The sequence below is a fragment of the Loxodonta africana genome, chromosome 9 (assembly GCF_030014295.1).
Source record: "Loxodonta africana isolate mLoxAfr1 chromosome 9, mLoxAfr1.hap2, whole genome shotgun sequence".
Lineage (NCBI taxonomy): Eukaryota > Metazoa > Chordata > Mammalia > Proboscidea > Elephantidae > Loxodonta > Loxodonta africana.
The window spans coordinates 47,289,764-47,316,370 of record NC_087350.1 but is presented as its reverse complement, the minus strand read 5'-3'; the positions used below and the strand labels follow the sequence as shown (position 1 = coordinate 47,316,370).

The following is a 26,607-nucleotide window of genomic DNA, read 5'->3' as shown; positions in this document are numbered from 1 at the left end:
GAGACTTCCATTCCTCTCTGGAATTAAGGGACTTAAAAACATTGCCTAATCAGTTTTGTTTTTTAAACAGAATTCCCAGGAATGTTGTAGAGATTAAAAGTAATCCTCGGGCAAGATGCTACAATGCCTGGGACTTGCTTTAAAGTAATTGAGCAGGAGTGCAGCAGCAGGGGATTTAGAGTGGCCATGGTTGGATAATTCTCCAGGCTCCTTAGAGAATTCTCTCTACTTTTGTATATACTCTTCCATAATAGAAAGCTCGATTTTTTTTTTTTTTTTTTTAAAGCAGTCCTTGAGGTGTTTGGCACAATGCTGGCACGCCGTGAGGTGTGGTAAAAACTAGTTGAACCCACGTTAGTCTTGTTTGAGTCTCACAATCTGAGTTGGTCTTCAGAATGCCGAGAGGGCAGAGCCTTCTGGATGCCCGTGATCGGTGGGGGTTAAGAGCTGCCATGCCGGATGCTGAGAGCCTTGCCTCCCCCTCAGGTCCATGCCTCCCGCACCAACAACATGTGCATCATTGGAGGATTTACCCAGATGATTCGAGAGGGAGGGGTCAGGTCGCTCTGGCGGGGCAACGGCATCAACGTCCTCAAAATTGCCCCTGAGTCGGCTATCAAATTCATGGCATATGAGCAGGTGAGGACCGGGCTCCCCAGAAGAATCCCCATTGTCTGCTGTGGACTGAGTGTCCCCTGGACAAAGTCCCCACTCTGCTGATTCCCAGAAGCTGGGAGCAAGTCACTGTACCCAGGGGATGTGGGAGGTGGGAAGTCTGGTTCTGACTCCACTCTGCCACCAGTTCCACTTGGGGCCAACTCTTTCCATTTCTGGGTAGCAGAAAATGTTCCAGAGACGCCAGGTCACAGATAAGGTCCTTCCCAGCTTTCCACGTGCCTGGCTCGAAAAGGCTGCGTGGGAGCAGAGGCTGTGGTCCCTGGATGCATCAGTTTGTTGGTTTGTTACCTCTTCTAGATCAAGCGTCTTGTCGGTAGTGACCAGGAGACTCTGAGGATTCATGAGAGGCTTGTGGCAGGGTCCTTGGCAGGTGCCATTGCTCAGAGCAGCATCTACCCCATGGAGGTGAGGGGCCACCGAGGTCCTGGGCCTGGGACAGTGCCTGTGGGAGCAGAGGCTGGGGGTGAGGAGTGGGCCGTGCTCATGCTTCCCGTCCTCCTCTCTGGTTCTGCAGGTTCTGAAGACCCGGATGGCCCTGCGGAAGACAGGCCAGTACTCGGGCATGCTGGACTGTGCAAGGAAGATCCTGGCCAAAGAGGGGATAGCTGCCTTCTACAAAGGCTACGTCCCCAACATGCTGGGGATCATCCCCTATGCCGGGATAGACCTAGCTGTCTATGAGGTGAGTCCCCTTGAACAAGCTGAAGACCTTCAGAGCCCACTGCCACCCAAGCCCCCACCCATTAGCTCCAAATAGTCCTGTCTCCTCTCTGCTTAGGCACTGGGGATGGACAGTACAAGTAACACCACCAAAGACTGGGTCTCCTTATAGATTTGTCTGTTTACTGCAAGGATCTGGCAGGAGGGTGCTTGTCACACTGCCTGCCCCCTGCAGCCCCAGCCTAGCTCCCTGAGCCCTGCCTCCCCGACCCCCACAACCCAGTAGCAGATCTCCAGAACACAATGGCCTTCAAGGCTCACTGGGCCCCTGAGCAGACTCTAGACCACAGAAGTCAGGCTTTATGTCAGTGGGGAAGGAGGTGCTCCCTCTAACTCATGCCCACTTCCTGGCCTGTCCAAGACTCCCCACTGACAGCAAAGGCAAAGGGTAGGCAGGCCGAATGAGTAAGGCGACAGGGACCCCGGATCCCATGGGCCCACGTAGTGGCCTCCTGTGCGGGCCCAGTAACTCCCCTGCAGCCACCCACTGCCTTACACACTCCCTGGGGGTCACCAGTGCCATAGCTTACCCCTCCTTCCCTCTTCCAGACACTTAAGAATGCCTGGCTGCAGCGCTACGCAGTAAACAGTGCAGACCCTGGCGTGTTTGTGCTCCTAGCCTGCGGTACCATGTCCAGCACTTGTGGACAGCTGGCCAGTTACCCACTGGCCCTGGTCAGGACCCGGATGCAGGCACAAGGTAAGGCTGGTCCTGGGCCAGTCCCCAGGGGCCCATCTCACCAGGGAGCAGGCTGGGATCTAGGGAGGTGCTGAGGAAAGGCACCTGATGGGTGGGTGGCATCTCTCATTGCAGCTTCCATTGAGGGTGCGCCGGAGGTGACCATGAGCAGCCTCTTCAAACAGATCCTGCGGACCGAAGGGGCCTTTGGTCTGTACCGAGGGCTAGCCCCCAACTTCATGAAGGTGATCCCTGCCGTGAGCATCAGCTACGTGGTATACGAGAACCTGAAGATCACCCTGGGTGTGCAGTCACGGTGACGGGACGGAGGGCGGCCCTCCCCGCAGACTCGCTGATCCTGGGCCTGCAGCCCCAGGATGTGTAGCCATCTCATTCTGTGAATGTGCCAACACTAAGCTGACTGAAGCCAAGCTGTGAAACCCTGGGATGTACCCACAGGGGAGGGGGAGCTGGCATGCCCGCTGGGTTTGCCCTGCTGACCCCAGCCGATCCTCATGTTGATTCCAGGGGAGACCCTTGGGTATTCCTCAGGGTCCAGGGGTCAGCAGGATCCAGGCTCTTACGCATAGAGACAGGGACGTTTCCTTCAGTGCCTGCCAAATAGCAGAGCTTGGAGACCGGATTAGTTCTTCCATGTCGCCCTAGCATCCAGACCATCAGTGCAGGCCCTTTGCCCTCTGGCCTGCTGAGCGCATTCCCCATGCCCATTTGCTTCCTTCCTCTCGGCTGTTTTAGTAGGAGGAAGGCTACCCGCCCACCCCCGCCCTCTCCTTGTTTCTCTCCCATAATCCTGTGGTGAAAGGGATTTCACCTGACTTCACAAACCTTACTTCCCCAACTTCTGTGTCGATGCTGACATGGTCGTGCAGGGAAGGGGGAAGAGTCTAGCTTTTGTGCTCACCCTCATCTGAGCTCATAGCAGATGGGCCCCAGGTGTCGTGTACATGCAAAGGTGGGCAGGCCAAGTCCTACCTCTTTGCTACCTGCCGTTTTGGTGCATGGCTTCCTGGAAGGCTGGTGCCAGGGCCTGGAACCCAGAAGCTCTGCTCCCTGCTTGGGGTCTCATGATGCCCTGAGCTGGCCCCAGCCTCTGCCAGGACAGGTACCAGCTCAGAACCAAGCTCACTGTCCCTGCTCTGTGGCATGAGGGCAATGGGGGCCAGTGTTTCGGGGGGAAGGCATATCTGCCCCATGTCTTCATCCCCTGGTGAGAGGGAAAAGGTGGTAAAGGCCTTAATTATGTATTGTTGGGAAAAGGGTTTTGTTCAGCAAGATAAGCTGGACAAATGTGCAAGTTTTTTGCTTCCAGAGAGAAGACGAAGGGAGTAGACAGAGTTCTGCTGATGCATTAAAGTCTGTTTCTGATGCCCCAGGGGATTTATGTCCAATCCCAACTTGGGCAAAGTGGGACCAGCCTCACATTCCACTGATGCAACGTGTCACACTGCTCGGAGCCTATTTATTTTGTATTTATTTGAACAGAGTTATGTCCTAACTATTTTTATAGATGTGTTTAATTAATAGCCTGTCATTTTCAAGTTCTTTTTGTATTCATATTTATGTTCATGGTTGATTGTACCTTCTCAACACCATGTGGTGGGGTTTGAGAAGGGAAAGGACAGAGGGGCCACGGGAGCCACCCTGCCCGCTGCCCATGGTTATGTCATGTCTGTCCAAAGAAATTCCTCTTGGAACTGGAGGTGGAGAAGGAAGGACAGAAGGGTGGGGAGGCTTGTCCTTTGGCAGGCAGAGCTGGGTCTGTGCTGTTTGGGAGCTTCCTGTTATGTGTGTCCTGGAAGGAATGCGCACAGGAAACCTCAGGATCTGAGATCCTGAAGGCGTATTTGACTAGGGCTGGGAAGGTTGGGAGAGAAGTCCCAAGGATGTAGAAAATGGAAGTCCAAGTTATTTCCTGGACTGAAAGGATTTTATTATTTCACCCTTTTTGAATCAAAAGGCAATGAGGTGCCTTTCGCTGTGGGTTTGTGGTGAATGGGTGGGTGCTTGAAGGGAGGGTGACCGGCTCCACCATCATCCCTCCCTGCCCTCTGCTGCCCCGCTTGATAATGCCGGTCAACTGGCAACTGAAGAGTTGTACTTCCTTCCACCAGAACAGTTGCACTTCCATTCCATCTGAATGGCCTAATGAGGAAAATTTAGATAGGATGCAAAGATCAATGCAAAAATTATTGTTATATATAAATATATTAGTTATAACTGGAATTTCTCAAAGAGCAAATTAAGAAAGAATTGGAAGTTGTCATTTAAAACAGCCTTCTAATAAAGTCATTTCAAAGCTGACGATGGAACCCTGATTTTTCTGATTTGGGCTTGGGTGGTGTGGGGGCATTTACATGTTAGAAGATGAATCTATTTTTCTCATCAGAAGCCTCAGTAGCTACCCCATCTCAGCTTCCTGGAGGTGCTCCCTCTTTAAAGGTATGGATCTCTGTGAGGTTTGGGGTGCTCTTGACAAGCTCACCGGTGCCCACTAATCTGCCAAGCCTGGTGGCCACTCCTCAGCCTTCATCTGATTGAGCCCTTCTTGGGCACAGTCGAACACTCCCTCAAGTCCTGCTTGAAACACCATCTTCACGTGGCCTTTAGAAACTACTCTGGTCCTTCAGACTCGCAATTGGTTCCTGCCCAGCTTTCTGAGTTACAAATATTGAAGGGCCCCAAAGGGCAGTCTTAGACCTCCCCTCTTTACACTCAGTAATCTCATTCAGTGTCATTACTTTAAATGTCTCTATTTAGATGACCCTCATTTTATTCTTGAACTAATTCCAGACCCATAGATCCAACTATGAGCCCAATGTATGCAATTGATTGACTAATAGGCATCTTAAGTCTAACATGTCTAAAACCAAACTTAATTTTCCTCTCAAACCTGCTTCTCCCATCATTTTCCTCTTCCCAGCAAATGGCAACTCCTTCTTTTAGTAACTTAAGCCAAACCTTCAGAGTCATCCTTGACTCCTTCCCTGTCATTCTAGGTCAACTCCATCAGCAAATCCTGTCATCTCTACCTTCAAAATATATCTGAAATCTCACCACCTCTTCACCCCTGGTATCTGGTCTAAGCCAATGTTATTTTTTACCTGAATTATTGCAGAATCTCCTAAACTTGTCCCCCCCGTCTCCCCCCCCCCCATTCTCCACACTGAACCAGTGACCCTTCCAGAACATAGATCTGGTTCCTGTCACTCCCCTGCTCAAAACCCTCCAGTGAAGAGGCAAACCACAGACTGGGAGAGAATATTTGCAGTACATATAATCTGACAAAGGATTTGTATCCAGAATATATTAATTTGTATAATTTGTGTCTTATAAGACAACCCAGTTTAAGAATTGGTACTTTACATAGGGCACAAAAAAGGGCTTAGCTAGTAGCATCGTTAGCTGTCAGGGAAAAGCAAAACCACAATGAGATACCACTACACACAGACAAGAATGACTCAAAGACTAACAACTCTGAAGTCTGGCAAGGATACATACCAGCCGGAAATAACTTACCCGCTGTTGGTGGGGAGGTCAAATGTTACGCCTTTGGAGAACTCCTTGGCAATGTCTAATAAATGGACATTTACCTAATGACCCAGCAATTCTACCCCTAGGTACTTACCCCCTCCCCCGAATGAAAACATGTCCACCAAAAGACTTGGACGTGGTTCGTAGCAGTTTCATTCGTAGTAGCCAAAAATGAAGCAGCCCCTGTGTCTATCAAACGCTGAATGGATCGACAAGCTGGTACACTCGTGCGTTGGAATGCTAAGAAAAAAACAGTCTCATTGCTGTCGAGTAGAACTGCCCCATAGGGCTTCCAAGGCTGTAATATTTAGGGAAGCAGACTGCCACGTGTTTCTCCCACAGAGCAGCCGGTGGGTTCCAACTGCAACCACTGCCCCACCAGGGCTCCACTGGAATGCTAAAACTCGGCAATAAAAAGGACTGAATTACTGAAACTACAGGCAACAACATAGGTGAGTCTAAAAAATGTTCTGAGCAAAACAAGCCAGACGCAAAACAGTAAATGTTCTAGGTAGGTTTTATCTAGAATAGGTAACACTACGGTGAAAGAAATTTAGAATAGCAGTTGTTTCTAGGGGAGGGGGACCATGGGGATTGGGAAGAAAAGCAGCACCCATTTGTCAAAATTCATTGAACTGTACGCTTTAGACACCATAGCATGTGAATTATATAGTGAACAAACTTGAATTAAAAAATGGGGGGGTCATAAAACAGCCCTCCATATTACTTAAGGGGCACTGAGTCTATTTGGGATGATGAAAAACTTTTGGAAATGGACAGTGGTGATGGTAACAGAACAAGGTGAGTGTAATGAATGTCACAACTGTACACATAAAAATGGTTAAAATGGCAAATGTTTTGTTATGAAAGTACATTTTTTATTTTATGAAAAACTTGCAACCTCTCCCTTCTCACCCAAAGACAAAGCCCAGGTCCCCATCATGGCCTTCAGGCCCCACTTGATCTACCCACTTCCCTAACCAGATGTGGGTTTACCAAGAAGTAAATGAAGCCTGTTTTCAGTCCCCCTTGCGGAGTGCTGGGCGTTGCCTGGAGCTGTGGGGCCCCTGAGCTGAGGCGGGGAAAGCCTTCCTGGTAAACTGCTGAGAGAGAGAGAAAGGGGCCTGTGTTTACAAGGCTGCAGCACCGAGTTGGATTTCTTTTCTCATTTAAATCAATATTCACTTTCACCCCTCATTTTGTGTTTTATCTTAAAGAAGGCCTCCCAAATGCTATAAGCTGCTGCAGACCCCAGAAAATCTGGATCCACCCTTATTTCACCTCTCCTGACCCTCTCCACTCCCGTCCAGCCACAGGAGTTGCCATGACCCCAAGCACAGCACAGTCTGGCCCAGCCTCAGCCTGCTCCCCTGTGGGCAGGTCCTGTCCTGGCTTGTTTCCTGCTGCCTTCCGTCCCTGCTCAGATGTCACCCCCTCCAAGCCAAACTACAAGATAGGCCCCTCCCTCTCTCCCTTGCCTCTGCATTATTCTGTAGAACACAACATCCCCTGACATTTTTCACTTTCTGTCTCTCCCAGGAGTGGGGGAGGCCTCTGAGGGCAGGGAAATGATTGCCTTTGAATCTCCTGGTACACAAAACGCTCAGTTAAAATTCATTGAATAACTGAATAAATGGCTGTCCACACCGCATGTCCAGAGAGCCCTGAATGCCATCGGGCCTGGCCTGCCAAGGGACGGTACACAGCAGCTTAGGGAAACCTCCAGGGCCTCTGGCATCCTGAGGGTGTAGGGAGGCTTGGGCGTGTGCCAGTGTGGGAAGCTGGCATCCACCACTTGCTTCCATGTGCGTTAATGAGCACAGATCATTTCCAAACCACTGGGCCTTGGCAAATTGATGCCCCCAATGCTGCTGTCCCACCCGATCTAGGCTTACCCTTAGGGGCACTGGCCTGGGTGTCCTGCCCAGGTCACCATGCCCTCCCAGGCCCTCAATTCCATCCAGCTGGGAGGAGGGGCTCCTCTGCCCCAGAAGTTAACGTCGAAGGGGTAGTTGTTCCTTCACCCCTCCTTCCAGTCTTTTTACATGTCTCCTTTCTAGTGTGGTCTTCCCTGAGCATCCTACTTAAAATTACAGCCCCCAGCCCTGCCTACTCCCCTCCCATTTTAGTTTTCTCCCTAGCGCTTTGCACCATGGACTACACTATTTATTCCTTCTTTGGTTTATTATCTGTTTATAATGTAAAATCCAAGAGGGCTTTGTTGGCTGCTGTCTTCCAGCACCTGGAGCAGTATCTGACACCTTGTAGGTGATTGATGAATAGTTATTGGTTGAATGAAACTCTTCCAAATGTTTCTTGCTGTGGTCGGCAGAATAATGGCCCCCCAAAGATGTCAGCATCCTAATCTCCAGAGCCTGTGAATATGTTAGGTTACATGGCAAAAGGGGAGTTAAGGCTGCAGATAAAATTAAGGTTGCTAATCAGCTGACCTTAAAATGGGGAGATTATCCTGGATTATCTGGTGAGCTTCAACGTAATCACAAAGGTCCTTCAATATGGAGGAGAAAGAGAGAACCAGAGGGATGGCAGCACGAGAACGACTCAGCCCTATGTTGCTGGCTTTGAAGGTGCAAGGCAGTCATGAGCCAAGGAAAATGGGCAGCCTCTAGAAGCTGGAAAAGGTGAGAAAATGGATTCTCCCCTAGAGCCTCCAGACGGAACCAACCCTGCCGACACCTTGATTTTAGCCCAATGATACCCATTTTAGACATCAGACCTCTAGAAGTCTAAGAGAATAAATGGGTGCTGTTTAAGTCACATGGTTTGTGGTAATTTGTTACAGCAGCACTGGGAAACTAAAACACTTCCTTAGCTGCAAACTTCCCTCTTCATCTTGGCTGAGAAGAGCCTCTTCCCACCTGTCCTTCCTCTGATAGAGATAAAATTCCCCTTGGTTGGAGTTTGCAACCAGCTGACACTCTCAAGAAGGGTGTGGAGTGTGGCAGGGGAGCGCATATCAAGGTTTGCTTTGTTGCATTGTGCTTCTGCTTGGAGATGTTAAGCATTGTGTCCACAGCCCAAGCAATCTCGCTGACCAGGTGGTAGTTCTAGAACGGGATGGGCCTGCCCCAACCCCACGAGCATCTGAGTTGGAGGCTGGCACCAAAGCACCGGTGAAGCCCTGTGGGCAGCTGGCAAGCTTCTCTTCTTCCTCCTGGCAACCCAAGGACTGTGGGTCCCCCTCAATAATTCAGCTTTGTGGGGAAAGCGTCACAGACACCTGCTCTCAGGGAAGGGACAATAGAGGCTAGAGCAGTGCCACCTCCTGGTCTAGGAAAGAAAGCGCAGGAGAGTTGCAGAAAATCTGTTGGCCTTCCTGGGATAGAAACTGGAACAGTGGAAATCCCTGCGCCACCATTTCCTTGCCGTGTGACCTTGGGGAAGTCACACTACCTCTCTGAGCCTGTTTACTTGTCTGTTAAATTAGGAAAATAAGACTTACCTTGGAAGACTGTTGGAAAGTTTAAATGAGATAGGAAATGGAAAATGCCTGGCCTTAATAAACATAGTTTTATCTCTCTGCTTCCCTTCTCCTATCCAGGACTCCAAACACACAAATTTCCTCCTTAAATCTTTTCATTAAAGCCTCTTAGGTGAAGAGGCTCATGAAGGCCTGGGGTTTCCGGCATCTGGGAAGGAATATGAAGGCAGCCTGCGGGCTGGCTGCTTCCCCTGAGCAGTCTGCCCTAATCCTCTTTTTTTGTGTGTGTCTCCTTCTGGAAGCTTGGCCTCTTACCTCTTAATCCTGAGAGCACCATTTATTGAGTGCCAGCTGGGCACTGTGCAAACAGGATCTTTCTTAACCCCTTAACAACTCCAGGAGGTGGTGTTACTGCATGTCCCCATTTCACAGATAAGGAAATTAAGGCTCCTGGAGGGGAAGGGACTTGCTTAAGATCTCATGGAATAAGTGGCAGGGCCTTAAGCAGAGGTCAGCAGACCCCTGCGTGTGAGCTGTATATATGGAGGTGAACACAGGATGGGCCCCATAAGTGCTGCCCAACAGGAGGCTTGGAAGGCTGGGAGCTGCTGCTGGGCCCAGCAGGCTGGAACCATGCCACGGCCCACTTGTGGGAACCCTCACCCAGTTAACATGTGTCCAAGGAACAGGCCCTCCTTGTCACATTCAGGTGGGTGGTACGTGGTCCTTGGTTGTTCCCCTCCTTCCAGGACTGGGAGGCCACAGAGAACCTGAGAAACATAGGCAGGCCTGTGTTTGAATCCTAGCTCCTGACGCTATGACTTTGGGCAAGTCTTCTGCCTCTCAGAGCCTCAGTTTCTTCACTAATTTGAAATAGGGTAGTCAGGGAAGACCACACTAGTAAGGAGACATGTAAGTAAAGTCTGGAAGGAGAACTGAAGGAACAAGGGGTAAACCCCATAGAGAGGTTTGCTTGGTGAGGCTTCCTTACAGCTCAGAGGGGAAGGGATCTGCACCAGGTCATACAAAGGATAAATGTTGAGCAGAGATTCAAACCAGATTCGCTGATTCTGAAGCCATGTTCTCAACCGCAGCTCCTCTCTGGATGGCCGGCAGTCCAGATTGCACTGGTCTGAATGGGTTGGAATGCAGGGGAAGGATGGCAAGAGGAAGAGCCGGGTGTGCTGGGCCCAGCTGCTCATGTGCAGACTTTGACCCCTGCCTTGAAGGGCCCACAAGGAAGCAGGAACAGCCAGACAGGGAGAAGGAGTAGCGCAGCCGGCCAGGCCCCAGGAGGCAGTGGCTAGAGGTTTGGCCAGCAGGAGGCGAGTAATACAGCAGGGAGGAACCAGGAATCCTGCAGATGAGTAAACTCAGGCCAGAGGGGGCAAGACTAGCCCAGGCCTCCTTCTGGTGGCTCCCTGGAACTTGGAGGCTGGCCCAGAGAAAACAGGCATTCTGAGGAGGTCGGCTCTGGCCAGAAAGGGATAATCTCCCTTAGTTATTTGCTATGGCCTTCCATCACTGCCCTGGAGACCAGAAGGAGCGTTATCTCCCCAGAGCAGTCCTCGAGGCTGATGAAACACAGGGAACTGACTCTACCGCACCATCCAGCATGGGGCACCCCTGGCTGAACCAAAGCCCAGCCCCCACCCCCTCATTTGCAGATGAGGAAACTGAAGTCCAGACAGTTTGACAAGGGACTTACCCAAGGTCCTTAAGCCTGTGGTCATTTCTCTTTCCTGACTGCATTTCACTTACACTGTTTGTATTTGTCTCCCAAGACTGCTGTTACAAATTACCAGGAACTTGGTGGCTTCAAGCAATACAGACTTATTCTCTTACAGTTCTGGAGGCCCTAAGTACAGAGTCAGTCTCACTGGGCTACCGTAAGGTGTCAACAGGACTAGTCCCTCCTACAGGCTCTGGGGAGAACCAGTTTTGCTGCTTTCCAGCCTCTGGAGGCCACCTGCAGTTCTTGGCTCATGGCCCCTTCTTCACGTCACTCTAACCTCTTGCTTTCATCATCACATCACCTTATCCCCTTCTGCTGTCAAACCTCCCTCTGCTTCCCTCTCAAGGATACTCTGATTACTTTAGGGCCCATCCCCAGAATCCAGGATCATCTCTCCACCAAAACCATTAGTTTAATCACATCTGCAAAGTCGTCCCTTTTGCCACATAAGGTAACATAGGTTCCAGGGACTAGGACATGGATATCTTTGGGAACCATTGTTCAGCCACCATACCATTCCCCACCACATGTACTGTGTTTGTAGACCAAAATAACCAAACCAAATCCATTGCTGTCAAGTCGATTCTGACTCATAGTGTCCCCATATGACAGAATAGAACTGCCCCATAGGGTTTCCAAGGCTGTAATCTTTATGGAAGCAGACTCCCACATCTTTCTTCCATGGAGCAGCTGGTGGGTTCAAACCGCCAACCTTTCGGTTAGCAGCCAAGCACTTAACCACTGAGCCACCAGGGCTCCTTCCTTTTAGATGTTGCCAATCAAAATCCTTCCCATTCAACAGGGGGTGAAATAAACCATAGAACAGGCATAAAAGAGAACATGGCCTACTGTGGAATAGTATGCAATCATTAGAAATGATGAAAGAAAACAGTTACCGACCTGGAAGATGGCCATGATAGACCCAAATTTTTATTAAAAAAGAAAAAAACAAAAACCTCTGTAAAATGGGTTTAGTATGTCAGGGCCTGAAGATGGAATGCCGGGGTTGCGGGGAGAGGGGCGGGAGCCACGCCTCTCAGCCTCTCAGGAGAAAGGACTCCCAGCCAGGAACTCCAGAGGGAGCAGCAATCTGACATCACAATTAAGATCACAGATTCTGGAGCCAAGAGATCTGGGTTCAAATTCTGACTCTGCCACTTACTAGCTGTGAGACACCAGGCAAGTCACCTAACCTTTTTGGTGTCTCAGTTTCCTCATCTATAAAATAGGAATAATGTTTGTACCTACCTCATCATAGGGTAGGTACAAACATAATTCTTAAAGCATCACAAGGATGCTTTAAGAATTAAATGAGGTTTTACATATACATATGAAAATAGGCCTACTTAACTGTTAAATATATAATTATATACTTTATATATTTTTATTTATAGTATAGATATATAAGCAAAAGTTCGGCAGTTTGAACCCACCAGCTGCTCTTTGGGAGAAAGATATGGCAGTCTCCTTCTGCAAAAATTTACAACTTTGGAAACCCTATAGGACAGTTTTACTCTGTCCTATAGGGTTGCTATGAATAGGAATCAACTTGACAGCAGTGGGTTTGATTTTTTTAATATAATATACAAATATACATGTATATTCACACACATGGAGCCCTGATGGTACAGTGGTTAAGAGCCTGGCTGCCAGTCAAAATGTTGGCAGTTCAAATCCACCAGCTGCTCCTTGGAAACCCTGTGGGGCAGTTCTGTTCTGTCCTATGGGGTCATTATAAGTCGGCTGCAACTCAACAGTAACAGGATTTTTTGGTTTTATTCATATATATATATATAAATTATAAATTTAATTTAAATTCAATTAATATAAATTATAAACTAATTTCTGAAAATAAATTATATTTATTTGTTATATATCAGATATATAATACAAATATATTTATATATAAACATATATATATAAAATCACTAATCATAGGCTGCATAGAAAAAAATAACTAGAAGGCTGTGCTCCAGAAATGCTAAAACTGGCTACATTTCTCAGAGGTGAGACTGTGAATAATTTGTATCATCTTTTTGCTTATCTAAGCTTTCTATTTACCTACAATAAACATTCATTATTTGCATAATCAAAGTGAAATTTAAAAATCTTAACGATATAACAACAACAAAAAAAGCAAAACCTGAATCCTTGCCATCCTTGAAGCCCTAGCTTTGGCTTGTCCTCCCCAGGGAGCCTTCCCTTACCCCAGGGAAGGAGAGGTCTCCCCGTTCCCATGACTCCCTGTCCGTTCTTACTTCCTGGAGCTCTTGCTCATGAGCTCAGGGAGTCCGGTGGGCAGGAGGGAACTAGCAGGGAATGTGTTCTGAGAACAGCAAACAGACCCCACCAGATGCATGAAAATGCCCCCCACGCATGTCACCCTGAGCCACATCATTCCATCTCTGACTTCTCTGACCCCCTGAAGGTTTACTGATGCCATTTCACAGGAGGGACAGGGCTTGCCCAAGGTCATACCAAGCAGTGGCAGGGTATCCAACCCAGGCCCCTGCTACTGTCAAGGCCCCAGGGAACATGCTGTGAACTGAGTATGACAAAGATGGGACATTCCTGGCTTGGGGTACTTTACCCTGAGAGGCGTGGCTTTCCTGCCCACTCATCTTCAGGCCCTGACATGCTAAGCCCACTTTACAGATGGCCAAATAGAGTCCGTAGATACCTAGGGCTGCCCTAAGAAGATGCAATCCTGAGAGCAGCCATGAGGTGGCAGCACCAGATCTCGTGTCCGGCCCCTACACGGTTTTGCAGACTCTATCGCCCTCTGGTGGTTGTGGGAGAACACATACCGAGAGGCGGGGGAGCATGTGGGGAAACTGAGGCAGGGCTGTCACTTCTTGCCGGAGGGGATATGTGTGGGGAGAAGCTGGGCCCAGGCAGTGCCCCGCGGTGGCCTCAGGTTGACTGGCCATTCTCCAGTCTCAGTTTACAGAGTCTGATTAGACTTTGCATCAAGGTGACCCCTCGGGAGGAGGGCGCAGGCTCCTTCCCGCCAGCAGCAGTCCCAGGGAAAGAGCCCCAGTCAGAAGTCAGTCCCTGTTCCAGGCATGGCATTCCCTTCCACGAACTGGGGGACAGAAGAAAACGTTGCCTCTGAGTCTGTAAAAACCGGGAGCGGGGAGATGGTTGGTAGCTGGGGCCCGGCCTACACCTGGGCCTTTTTGGGGCCAGACCCCAGGGGAAGGCCGAGGCTGGGAGCCACAGTCGCTAAGCTAAGCAGGGGAACAGAAAGGGCAGGGAGCACAGGGAGGCAGTGGGACCCTCCCATGGCCACAGGATCGTGGACAACAGGCGGAGACCCGTCCCAAGCTGAGCCCATCGGATGCTCCCTCTGGTGAAGCTCAGACAGGGGCAGAGAGAAGCGAACTGGCCTCCTTGTGCAGCTGAAAAGGTACCACGTAACCCAGAGAGGAGGGTACCTTCACGAAGGGTGGCAGGAAATGCCTGTCTGGGAAGAGAAAGGGATGTGAGAGGCAGGGGGCACTCAGTGCTCCTGACTAATGGGCTACCCTGCAGCTGGGAAGCACCGGCCAGTGGCACATGGACTGACCAAGAGGGACACCTATGATGGGAAAGAGGACAAAGCAAATGGCAGACTGGTCCTGTGAGAGACACTGAGGCCAGCTAACTCCAATGCTATTGCTGCTCTGCGTCCCCAGAAGTTGCCGTCTGCCTCCAAACCACATACCACATGCTTCTACCTTATTTGAATGTTATCACAAGAAACATATTTTTGGTTTTTTAAAAATTTGTTATGAAAATTAATTTTAAAAAAATAAAGAAAAAAACCTTTCCAAGAGGGTCTGGTCAGGTTGCCCAGTCCCCTCAGCAGGGAGGACCCCTCACTGATTGTGGGCCTACCCTCTGGGGGGCTGCCTTGCCAGGGCACTATGTCTCTCTCACCTGCTGAGACCACAGAAACAGAGACCCTTGACAAAGCGCTCTGCTGGGAAGGGGGCTTCACCCAGAGCCCTGCCCTTGCCCTGGAAGGCAGAGCTGGTTTCTCCCCAGGACCCCATCCCACGGTCCACCACCTGGAAAGGCTAAAATTGAAGCCCAGCATGGCCCCCTGCTGCTGGAGGGGCCCTGGACAAGGCACTGTGCTCTCTGAACCTTGGTCTTCTTGTCTGTAAAGCAGGGATTTGAACAACCTCAGTCCCCTGGACTAGGAGCCTGCTCTGAACAGGGCTTCCTTCTACCTGCTTGACTTGCATCTTGTCAGTGAACTCTCACAACTTCCCCACAAGGTGGGGCTACCATTATGCCCGTTTGACAGATGGGGCTCAGAAGGGAGCAGTCACTGCCCAGAGTCCTGCAGTCAGTGGGGGGCAGAACCAGACGGGTACACAGGGCTGTGTGACCCCCTGGTTGGGCTCTGAGCCTCTCTGCTGCATACTCCAAGGGATTATGTGACATATGCCTGCTAAGCCTTTAACCGAATACCTGACAGTAAACACTGGACAAACAACAGTTACCACTAGGCTGGGCACAACTTTATGCTGAAGCCTTCAGACCTACAGGCCCACCACAACCCTCAGCCACAAAGACATCCATTACAGCACCCACCACAAGGGGTGCTGCAAACTTTCTTTATTGTGAACATGACACACAGGCCAGGGTAAGGTTTGGGAAGAGCAGAAACTTAGGGGAGCCTCACCGTTTGCCCCTGCCTCCAAGACCAGGGAAGGGGCTCTCCCTAAAGCAGACTCTCCCTTACTTTCCTGTCCAGGGCTGGAGTCCCGACCAGATTCCTACTCACAGGAGCTGGCTGGCTGGGACAGGGCAGTCACTGAGAGCCTAGGAATACAGCTAAAGGGCCAGCAGGCCCTGGACAGGGGGTGGGTGCACTGCCTCTGCTGGGCTGGGGGTAAAGGAGGAGGTACCCCCTCTGTGACTCTCAGGGGGGCTGCTTAACGGAAATTGAGGCTGGGCCTTGTCTCCCAGCATCCCGGGGCCCTAGTAGGTGTTCAGTGTTAGAAGAAAAACAGCTCAGGAAGTAGCCTCGGCTGTCAACATGACGGAGGGGACCACCAAGAGGCAGAATAGTGCTGCCCCACAGCACTCGAGCAAGCACTGCCACACCGCCAGGTGCTGGCCCAAGGGTCCTAGTACCCCACAGCCAGAGGCCTCCTCCTCTAGGGGGAGCTCAGTGCACTGGGAGGGTCTCCTTGATGGCCTTCTCCACTCGCAGGTACCAGGGCTGGATACGTGTGTGATGCATGAGGTCGTTGAAGGCCTCCAGACCCTCCATTACACGCAGCACGCCATACACCGCCTAGAACGGGGGACAGGATTGTCACTATGGCTCAGCCCAGAGCAGGGCATGTACAGCACGGTGGGGCAGGGGAGGGTGTCCAGACCTGCCCGAGCCTCTGCCAGCTGTGCCTGGGGCCTGTCACCTCCCCATTCTGAGTCCCGAGAGTTCCATGGCCTATGAAAGGCCAATTTGGTACCCAGCCTTTGAAAAAAGCGGGGTATGGCTTTAAGTTTCACCCGCACTGTACCCATTCCTCCCTTTCTGGGTTAATGCCCTCTGTGAATTCCTTTTGGGAGAATTCTCTCCCCGATCCTCAGGTTCTGAAGTTTGGAGAGAGAGGGCCCCATCCAAGACCTGGGGCTGCCAATCAATATATTCTACCCTGGGCTGTGGTACTGCTTCAAGGAGGGGCATCCACGCCAGCCCAATGAGATGCTGTCCCAGGACTTTTTCTGGATGGACGTCTGTAGCTGTAGGACCCAGGCGGCCTGCTTCAGGCTGAACCAATTCCAAGGAAAGCAGGGTTGAGAGATGGCAAGAGGGAGGGCCCAAGCCCTACACTGGCCCCTGGATCCAGCCAGGCCTGAAGCCAATCCCTGAATTGGTCAGTTATGTGAACCAATACAGTTCCTTGTAGTTTGTTTTTTCCTTAAGCCACTCTGAGTTGGGTTTCTGCCCCTGACAATGGACGGAACCAGCTTCCTCTGGGGATTGGAGGAATTGCAAGATGTCAGCAATGCCAGGGCCTTCTCTGCCTGGACCCCCCACCAAAACAATCCCCTCTGTCTGGGCACTCCCCACTACCACCACTCACCAAATCAGCAAGGTTAGGTTTCTGGCCCCCCATGAAGGGCCGGTCTTTGCCCACTGCGGCCACCCACTTGTTGGCAGCCTCGTAGAGGTCCTCACGCACGTCATCCTGGAGGTGGTGTCTGAGACATGGGTGGGGAGAAAACCCATCAGGGGAGGTCCTGCCCCTCTCAAGTAGGAAGCCAGACCTCCTGTGGGGTGAGCAGGAAGGCCTAGGGGCTGAGGTCCCACTGCTGCACCCCAGGTGGGGACATCACACCTACAGAGCCCAAGAGACCTCAGTGGTCACTGCCCCAGATGGGAAGGCCATGGCTCAGGAATGACAAGACGCCTGACCAAGGTCACCAGCAAGTGAGAGAGACAGAGGAAGGCACAAAGCAGGGATGAAGGTTTCTGGACTCCAAGGCCAGCCCTACTTCCCTCTGCTAGGGAAGAAGCAACCAGAAGTTCCGGGTTTGAGTCCTAGCTCTGCTGAGTGATTTATAATGACTTTTGTGCTTTCTCTGGGCCTTGGTCTCCCATCTATATCCTGAGGGGTTTAAGGAGATCATCTTTAGGATTGAGAGTCCACAGCTCAACACCACAGTCCTCGAAGCTGGGGGTTTGGGGGTCTGGGGGCTCAGGGGCAGTAGGCCCCCGACACAAACATACATATACACATATGCACCATCACCTGCTCTTGAGTCGCTTGCTGATGAAGTACATGGCAGCTGCACCCACATACTTGGCCACGGCGCCCTCCACGGCCCCGAACTTGCCCTCGTGGACGATGTAATCAAAGGAGGCCAGGGCCTCGGAGGGCGTACGGTACACGTTGGGGGAGATGAGGTGCACCAGCCAGTCATCTGCCCACTGCCGCCACTTCATCTCCTCCCTGTGGGTACAGGAAGGAGGGATGGCAGGACAGAGGTGGGCCACCAGCTCCTAACCTGCCAGCTGCACCCACCCAGGTCCACTGAGAGAGGTGAAACCCATGGATTTCCCAAGCCAGGGGCCTGGGGTGTGTCAGGAGCAGGACAGACAGTTGAAACGGGCCACTGTATGGATGGGAAGCTGAAGCCTGAACTGGGAAAGCCCTTACTGAGACTCAATCCCAGGCCGTGGCTCCTGCCAGCCCAGCCCTCATGGTCTCCCACGCCACTCGCCCTCGCAGCATCCCCCTCAGCCTGGTCCCGCTCTGGGGAAGCCCCCACCCTTGCCAGCTCCCCTGGACCAGCCCCAGCTCCACTCACGTCCTGGCCTCCTTCCCGCCATATATCCGCTGGGCCTCCTTCTCATCCAGCATCAGCCAGTACTTGTTGCAGAACTCGGTCACCTCCTTGCCCTGGTCGTTGGTGGCCTTCATGGGTGGGTAGTACGTGATGATCTCCTCCAGGGGCTGCCTTCGGGAGACATGCAGAGACTCACCCCAACTCCTTCCTAAGGGAGACTAAGCCCTCACCTTCTCCTGTCCACCCAGCCTGAAACCAGGCCGGGGGTAGAGCCAGGACTGACCCACAAAGGCTTCCGACCCCTCCTGTGGGTGATACAGGAAGCCTTGCAGCAAGAGAGATTTGGGGTAGACACCAGAAGAACTTCCCTGACAGAGGGAGATGTGCAGGGGCAAGGGTGTGTTGTGTGCCTCAGAGTAGGACACCCATGGCTCATTCTGGAAATCTAGGCAGCAGCCCCACCCTGCTCCCTGAAGGCAACTCAGGTGAGGCCACCCTAGAGACAGGAGGACAGAGGAAACGCAATGACCGGCCTGGGTCTCCAAGGGCTCCTTACCCTGACACCAGGTGTGTCTTGAGGGCACTGATGATGACAGAGGAATCATTCAGTTGTTGCTGGAAGAGAAAAGGTTAGTTTAGCTCAATGGTTTTTTGACTGGCTGCCAGCAGGATACTGGGCACGCATAAACAATACCAAGGGCCGGACACTCCGAGGAAAGGATGAGGTGGAGCCTGGACACTGTCCGTCCATCCCTGGGGGTTCAACCCTAAAACCAATGCCCACTGAGCTCTCCTCCTCCCCCCAGGACCCAGTCGCTACCCTCAGGCATCTGTCCTGGGTAAGGGAGACCCAGGTGTGGCTAATGGGAAGGAGGGCATGGGGAGGACCCCTGGTCTGAGCCCCTGGCCCACTCACTGCCTGGCCTCCTGGGCACCAGTGGGCAGGTGGGCTCCTAGAAGCTACATTCCCAGTGCTGAGTACTGTGCAAGGCATTTCACATCTGCAGTCCCTACAACCTAGAGTTGATTTTCCAGTTGATTAATGAAGAAACAGGCCCAAACAGTGAGGAGCAGAGTCAGGCCTTGAAGTCGGACTGCCCTGACTTCAGAATTCACGTTCTTAAGCTCTAGGTATCCTGCCTCACTTAGACCCGGCTGGTATTTGGTTTTGATGGGGAAGGAAGGGAGCCAAAATTGATTGAGCATTGATTGTCTATCAGCTACTCTCCCCTCATAATCTTCAGCAGAGGCCCGGAGAGCCCATAGCTGCAGAGCAGGGCCAGACCTGGGGTGTACAATCCAAACCCATGGCTGACCTGGGCTCCAGAATGAACCCGGGACAGGAGGGAGGTTGGAGAGGGAGTTCCCTGAGGCTCACCAAGCAGTCACCTTCCTGGGCCAGCAAGATGGGCACCTTCCTGTAGGAGGAGAACTTGATCTCCGCCCTGCGCACGGGGTTCACCTCCACCACCTGGTAGGGCAGGGCGTGGAAATCCAGGAAGGCGCGGACCTTGCTGCAGAAGGGACACGTCTTGTACTGGTACAGGGTCAGCTGCAGGTGGCTCGACAGGGACAGCTGGATGGGGAGGAAAGGAGGGAGCATCTGAGAGGTCAGTGGCCCCGGACCCAGGCCTCACCCCGAGCAAACGTGTATTTCTCAGGGAAGTCTTCTGAGGTGACCCTGAGAACATCCAGGAGGGGGTGCAGAGAGAAAGGGAAGATGGCAGTGGGGGGGCACGGTCGTGTAGTGATTGGACAGCCCAGGTTCAAGGACCCCGAACAGTGAGCTTCCCAGAGCAGGAGGCTGAGCGTACACAGAGGGTTTGCATAGGAGGAATCTTCTGGCTTCTGTCCAACACTGGAGGACACCTCTCCTCTCCCCTGTCCCAAGGGGACACCAGACAGTCCCGGCCATGCCCACCAGAGGCAGAACAATTGCTTCAACTTAGGGTGCCCATCCTCACTCCCCAACCCCAGAGCCAGTGTTGGGATCTACTTTAAATCTCCAATGGGGGAGAGCCGTATCTGGGTCATGGGCCTGGAACCTGCATTTTGGTAAGAAAGCCTCCAGGTGAGCTTGCTGCACATTCATGGTTGAAAGCCACTGCTATAGATCACCTCCTTCAATGCTCAGAAGAGAAGTCGAGGCCAAGACCATGGAGGCAGACGGAAATACGGCGCTGCCAGTCCTCAACCCCTGCACCCATCCCTCTCCACCTGGGTCCAGGAAACTGGTGCCTGTGGGTGGGCGGTGGGGGCCAGAGCAGAGAAGTGGGGGCTGTGTTGGTGCTGGGTATAATATAAAGTGTCTCAAGGGGGCAGGGCCACAATCCACCTGGTGGGACACCTCCCTGCTCCTCCCTATCTCAGGGCCTAGGTTCTAAGAGTCATCAGTATCATGAAAATACTAATAATTACACATTCTTAGGATTTGGGAGTGATGGCGGATAGACAAAATGTTAGAAAGATGATAAACTTAAAGTGGCTTTCTCTTTTTTATGACCTCTGACTCTCAATTAAGAGTCTCCGCAAAACACTTCGCTGTTGTTGGTTAACATGGAGTCAGCTCTCACTCGCGGCAACCCCGTATGTTGCAGAGTAGAACTGCTCCGTAGTTCTCAAGGCTGTGGCCTTGCAGAAGCGAATCTCCTTGCGTATCTTCCGAGGCGCCTACGGGTGGATTTGAACCGTCAACTTTCAACCTTTTGGTTAGTAGTCGAGTGCTTAACAGTTTGCGACACCCAGGGACACCCTGCAACATCTTAAGGAAACGATTTTAAGAGAAAGACAATTTTAGGAAGCAGGCATCAGTGAACGGTCCCAATTTACAGATGGGGACGCTAAGGACTTGAAGTCTTAGAACCAAGTCACAAGGTCACTACCGGGCGAAGGAAACATACCCGGCTCCCCCGGTTCCCCGGGGTCCAGAAGCTCCGCTTTGTCCAGCCCCAGCGCCCCCACCTCTGGCCCGGTCTAGCCAGTCCTCACCTGCGCAGCCGAGTGCTCTGCACCGAGGTCCTGGGAGCGCAGGTGCCACCGGGCCGTGTGGTACAGCCCTAGGGCGCCCCCCAGGGCTAGCGCCGCCGCTCCCAGCAGACGTGGGTTCCCTTTGCGGGCCGTGACTGCGGGGCCCGGGCCGCCCGCCGCCCCCGCGAGACCGGCCCGGCTCTGCACCCGGAGCCCAGGCCCGAGGCGACAGCCCAACCTCCAGGCCACAGAGCGGCCGCCGGACCACAGCGCTCGCGCCGCTACGGCCATGTTCGCTCCGCAGTGAAGGCGGCGCCGCGGGCGGGCGCGTGAAACAAAGACTACCCGAAGGCTGGGCTCCCCTTAAAGGGGCCGGATCACCGGCGCACGGCAGGTTGCCTGGGGCTACGACAACGCCGAGCTGGGGTGAAGAATCCTCTCGAGATTCAGTGCGCTTGTGCTCCGCGCCCAGGTTTCAAATACCGTTCAGAGCCGCAGAAACACCCGCAGATGTTTGGAAGTAGTTAAATTTCTTCATATATATGGGTCTCTCTGGTGACCTCCGGCCGAATGCAGGGAATACCAGAGTGCTATCCTTGGCATCTGCCGTGTAACCACTGAGCCCCCGCCTCCTCGTCTATGACATATGGTTCGTAATTGCTACTTAACGCAGCCATTCAAAAAAAAATGAACCTAAGCTCTTCAGGGTGTTAGGAAAAAGGTCACGATTTTCGGGTCAATAAAGGCGGCCGAAACATCAGGACCGGTCACACAAGTGGGCGGTGGAAGTGACTCGGGGCTCTTTCTGCCCTCCCGCACCATCACACGGTTCCCTCTGTGGTCCGAACCATAAAAATTTCCCAAAACCCTAGGGGGCCTTGGGAACCACGTGTCTCAGATTTCTCCCACGCGGAGGATCCGGGTGCGCATCCCGAAGTCCCTGCGGACAAGAGGAGCCAGAGTTGGGTTCCTAAGCTGCCCTCGTCCCTCTGCCGGGCTCACTCGCCCTAGCCTAGTGCCCAACCCTCCACCTACTAGGCTTCTCCGCGGGCAGCCCGGGCTGCGCCAACTACGCTACCTGGAGAGGGGCAGGGCTCAGAGCAGGCGGGGCGGAGACCTGAAGGCGCGACAGGCTGTGAGCGGGCAGGAGGCGGAGTCTGAAGATGGGGTTGGAGTGGGGCGGGGCCGGAGCTGGGCCCACAGAGGCGGAGCTCTGGGGGGCGGGGCTTGGGCCTCCTGGACGCCTTCCGGTTCATTGCTTGCGCTTCCTCCATTTTCCGCCTATATTTCCTGTATTCCATTGTCGTGCGGCCCTTGGGGCGCGCAAGCAGTTTCTTAAAAAGTTAAGCATATGTCTAACATATGATTCAGCCATTCCACTCCTGTATAATTACCCAAGAGAAATAAAAACCAGTATCCACAGAAAGACTTGTACACGAATGCTCATGGGAGCTGATGGGCTGGCAGGATCTGGGCCAGCTTTATTTGTAATAGACAAAAACTGGAAAGAACCCAAATGTCCATCAACAGATGAATAGATAAACAAATTGTAGTATATCCATACAATGGAATAGGACTCAGCAACAAAAATAGCAAACTATTGATAGTCAATAACCTGGATGAATCTTATCAAAATTATGTTGAGTAAAAGAAGCCAGATAAAAAAGAGTACATAGTACCTTTGAGCTAAATAAGATCGGTTCATAAAAAAATATATATTACCAGTGAGTACTGCACACCTTTGAAAAAATCATCTATATGAGACCAAATGATCAATAATCACTCTGGAGATGAAAGGGTAAGGGGACAGGGAAACCAGATTACTAGAAGGAAAACATCCAGAAGGAAATGAATGAGAATGTGAACATGTGAAAAATGTAACCAATGTCTGAACAATTTGTGTAGTGATTGTTAAATGGGAACCGAACTTGCTCTATGAACTTTCACTGAAAACACAATAAAACATTATCAAAAAAAAAAGAATACATAACAGTATGGTTCATTTACATAAAACTCTATAAAATGCAAATTACAGTGACAGAAAGCATATCAGTGGTTGCCTGGAGGAGGAGAGACAGTGGAGAGAGACAGAAGGGAAGGAATACAAAGGGGCACAATGAATCTTGGAGGTGATAGATATGTTCACTATCTTGACGGTGGTGATGATTTTGTGTGTGTTTAGGTATGTCAAATTTTATCGAATTGCTAAAAAAAAAAAACCCAATACTGAGGGTAACTGAAGATGCTCCCAATGACCAAAGCTAGAACAATTTGAGCATTAAAATAAATGAAGTAGTATTGCATTATAACCCAGAGTATAAAATAAATATCCATGAGCCCAAAGTGATAGAAGTAAATGATTGAATAAACAAATGAAGGAGAAGAGGCAAATTTCCCATGCAGAAGAATTCCAAATAATTTATGTAGATACTCCACCCTCAAGGAGGTGGAACATAACTCCCCACTTCTTAAGCACGACTGTGCACAGTGACTTCCAAAGAGGACAGCCTGAAAAGGGGGAAAAAAGAGTAACTTTACCATGGAGAAACCTGATGAAATCAGGTGATCAAGATCAACATCACCAGTGCTAAGTCTTGTTGATATATGCACCTTTGAGATGACATGATGAAAATGGCCCTTTACTTCCATGACCTCCCTGCTAAAAATCCATAAGCCCAGTCTAATTATGAAAAAAACATCAGAGAAATCCCAGTATACCTGATTGACCAGTACTCCTCAAAACTGTCAAGGTCATCAAAAACAAGGAAAATCTGAGGAATTGTCACGACCAAGAGGTGCCTCAGGAAACATGATGACTAAGTGGGATAGTCATCCTGGCTGGGATCCTGAAAAAGAGCATTAGATAAAAGCTAAGGAAATCTGAATAAAGTATGGACTTTCAGCAATAATATATCAATTTTGGTTCATCAGTTGTGACCCCTACCATTTTAAAGTAAGAGGTTAATAAGAGGGGAAACTCGTGCAGGTTCTGTAGGGACTCTACTATCTTCACAATTTTTCTTGTAAATCTAAAACTCTACTAAAATTAAAAAATTATTTTAAAAAACTTTTTCAAATTGTACACTTTAAATATGTGCAGTTTATTGCATGTCTGGTGTTCTCTTTGTGGGAAGATTTGTTAAAAGGTGATTCTATTTCTGTAACAGTTACAGGACGACTCAGGCTTTTTTTCTTCTTGAATCCGTCTTGATAAATATTATAGTTTGGTGGGAAATTTCCCATTTCATTACTCACAGTATTCTCTTATTATCATTTTAATGCCTGAAGAATCTATAGTTATGTTCCTTTTTAACTCTTAATATTGTTCATTTGTGTCTTGTGAAATCATTCTAAACTTCTATCCATGTTATTACAGGAGTCTTTTCCAAGAGTCAACTTTTGGCTTTGAGATTCCTTTGATATTTTTCTATTTTATTAATTTCTACTCAATTCATTTTCTCCCTCCTTCTGTTTTCTGTGGGGTTATTTTGTGGTTTCTTTCCTAAATTCTTTGGACACTTCTCCCTTGACTTTGTCACCTTTCTTATTCTAAAACACACATTTAAGACTACAAACATCCCTTCTTTGTTGTGAGCCCAGCGGGGCATTAAAGAGTCTGTTTTATGCAAGATCTCTTTGTCTGGCAGACGAGGGCCCGTCAGAGTGTCCAGCCTACTGTTCAGCTAGGATTGCTTTTGAGATGGACCCAGGCTTGCCTCCTCCCCAAGGTCCAGGAAGACGCATTCAGCCCTGCCTGCCTGTGGGAATCAGCAGGACAGCGCCCCCTCCCCCACCTGCCGCCCTGCTCCACTGTTCCCCTACAATCTTTTGCCTTTAGATTTTCTTGGCAATGCCTGACCCCGGTCCACAAGTTTGAAGGTCAGAAGTCAGCACCCCCTCAGTAGTTCTCTAAACTGCCCCTCACTTGGCAGGAAGTCAGGGAAGCAGCTGCCTCTGGTGGGTATATTGCTGGGGGCATGCTGGGAAGGGCTGCCTCTCAGAGCAGGTTCCCTGTCAGGTGGAAGGGGCAGGAACCAGGAAATCCTCCAGACCCCCCTGGGTGAGCTATGGCATGGAGGTTGGGAAAGCTACTTCCAGAAATAGGACTCAGCCCAAGCCCCTACCATAAATGGTCCTTCCCACTTCCGGTCTTTGTGGGAGGGGGTCCCCGACCTTGCCCCTCGTGTCCAGGGAGGCACCAAGAAGCCTACCTAGTCCCTGCCTGTCTGGAGACCTCCTGCCCAGCCCTTCAAACAGGTGAGAGTGGGCTGCTTTAGCCCCAACCATCCATGGCCAGGCTGCAAGCTGCTCAGGAGATTCTGGGAGCCAGACCAGGGGTCCAGATTGGATTACCAGGATGCAAGCACCATCAGGGAGTGTCTTGATGCCCTCACAGGTGAATTAGACCAGGGGTGAGCACAAGCCCCTCTACGGGAGGACTGGCTGTAAAAGTGATTTTTTCAGAGGCTTTCCTCTTGGGCGTGGGAAGGGGAGAAGAGCCACCAGCCAGAGATAGTGAGAGTGGTCTGGAGCAGCACAAAGGGTGGGCGCAGAAGACTCTCATGGGGTGGGGGAGGCAGGATCCCTTGTTCTCCCAGCCCCTTGCCCCAGAGGTATGACAGTTTTTAAGTTCTCGTAGTTGCAAACCCTGAGGAGGACTCCAAAGGCCCACCCTCGTTTCTCCTAGGATGGGTTTGTACAGGCTTCACTCCAAACAGCTGCTGCTTCCTAGAGAGAGAGAGCGCTGGTGGGGTGACCATCTCACTGCCGCACAGCTGGGCTGACGCCCAGGGCCCTGCAGGACCAGCCACTCCTCCTCTAGGGGCCACAGTGGAAACCAGCAGAGGGCCAAGGGAAGATGAGAGAGTGGGTGTCATACCACACACAGTGACAGACTGTTTGGAGAGCCCCAGAGCCAAGGGATTGCCCCAACTCTGGGCAGTGTGAACCCTTTAGTCCCTCCAAGGGAATTTCGAGGAGTGGGGGCATTCAGTGTCCTGACCACTCTCGATCCCTTAGAGCTGGTCAGGGGTCCAAGGTCTACACCACAGTCCTCATCCAGCCCCCCTAGTGCTGAGTCTCACAGCTTGTGTGAGGTATATGTGGGCATGTGTAATGCGTGTATTGGCGGTTGAGGAGTACCCCCTGAGCCCTGCTGGACTCTGAAGAGGGTGAGTAAGCCTTTCACCTTTATCACCTTTACCCACTGTGTCTGCTGGGCCCCTCGCCTTCCTCAGCCAGAAAGCTATATGTGCCCCCAGCTGATTCCCTCCCTGCCCCTCCAGCCACAGCCAGCCCAGCCCAGAACACCTGTTGACCATGATCTTCCACTGCTTGGCCTGGCCTCTGCCCTAGCCATGGCTATGACTGTCCTTGGGCCCCCAAGAGGTCTGGCTGGGACACTGCATAGCTGAGACTCAGACAGGCCTTGTCCATCCCCTTCACTCTTATTATCCCCTGCCCCAGCTCCTGGGCCATTCAAGCTCCAGGGCTGGGCTGAGAAAGAAAAGAGGAAGCAACCAGGTGAGGAAAGGATAA

General features: G+C 51.3%; 2 protein-coding genes across 12 annotated transcripts in view; one reads left to right on the top strand and one right to left on the bottom strand.

Annotated features, from left to right (window-relative positions):
* SLC25A25 (solute carrier family 25 member 25) overlaps positions 1 to 4,431 on the top strand; it is a 31,472-nt gene extending 27,041 nt beyond the window's left edge. For 5 of the 10 annotated variants that reach the window (XM_003407703.4, XM_010587600.3, XM_010587601.3 and 2 more), the window contains 5 exons: positions 487 to 639; positions 976 to 1,083; positions 1,193 to 1,360; positions 1,948 to 2,098; positions 2,213 to 4,431. In XM_003407703.4, the coding sequence (XP_003407751.1) occupies positions 487 to 639; positions 976 to 1,083; positions 1,193 to 1,360; positions 1,948 to 2,098; positions 2,213 to 2,397 (765 nt within the window). In that variant the 3' untranslated portion in view covers positions 2,398 to 4,431. The remainder of the gene's footprint in view (positions 1 to 486; positions 640 to 975; positions 1,084 to 1,192; positions 1,361 to 1,947; positions 2,099 to 2,212) is intronic. The other 5 variants (XM_064291382.1, XM_010587602.3, XM_023544885.2 and 2 more) reach the window with 1 other exon arrangement.
* A 10,942-nt stretch (positions 4,432 to 15,373) lies between these two features.
* PTGES2 (prostaglandin E synthase 2) lies at positions 15,374 to 22,111 on the bottom strand. 2 transcript variants are annotated; one of them, XM_003407439.4, is made up of 7 exons: positions 21,091 to 22,111; positions 19,481 to 19,678; positions 18,659 to 18,717; positions 18,124 to 18,273; positions 17,565 to 17,765; positions 16,896 to 17,013; positions 15,374 to 16,099 (listed from the first exon to the last, which is right to left on the bottom strand). In XM_003407439.4, exons 1-7 carry the CDS (start codon positions 21,358 to 21,360, stop codon positions 15,971 to 15,973), a joined length of 1,125 nt encoding a protein of 374 aa, XP_003407487.1. In that variant the 5' UTR covers positions 21,361 to 22,111; the 3' UTR covers positions 15,374 to 15,970. The 2 variants fall into 2 exon arrangements, with proteins under 2 accessions (XP_003407487.1, XP_023400651.1); XM_023544883.2 differs by lacking the exon at positions 21,091 to 22,111 and having other exon boundaries at positions 18,124 to 18,269; positions 19,481 to 19,534.
* Positions 22,112 to 26,607: the final 4,496 nt, after the last annotated feature.

Coding starts and splice junctions, on each gene's coding strand:
- PTGES2 (XM_003407439.4), bottom strand. CDS start 21,360: ATGGCCGTAGCGGCGCGAGCGCTGTGGTCCGGCGGCCGCTCTGTGGCC. Junction 19,679..21,090: donor CAGAGCACTCGGCTGCGCAG/GTGAGGACTGGC, acceptor CTCCCCATCCAG/CTGTCCCTGTCGAGCCACCT. Junction 17,766..18,123: donor GGCGGGAAGGAGGCCAGGAC/GTGAGTGGAGCT, acceptor CTGTACCCACAG/GGAGGAGATGAAGTGGCGGC.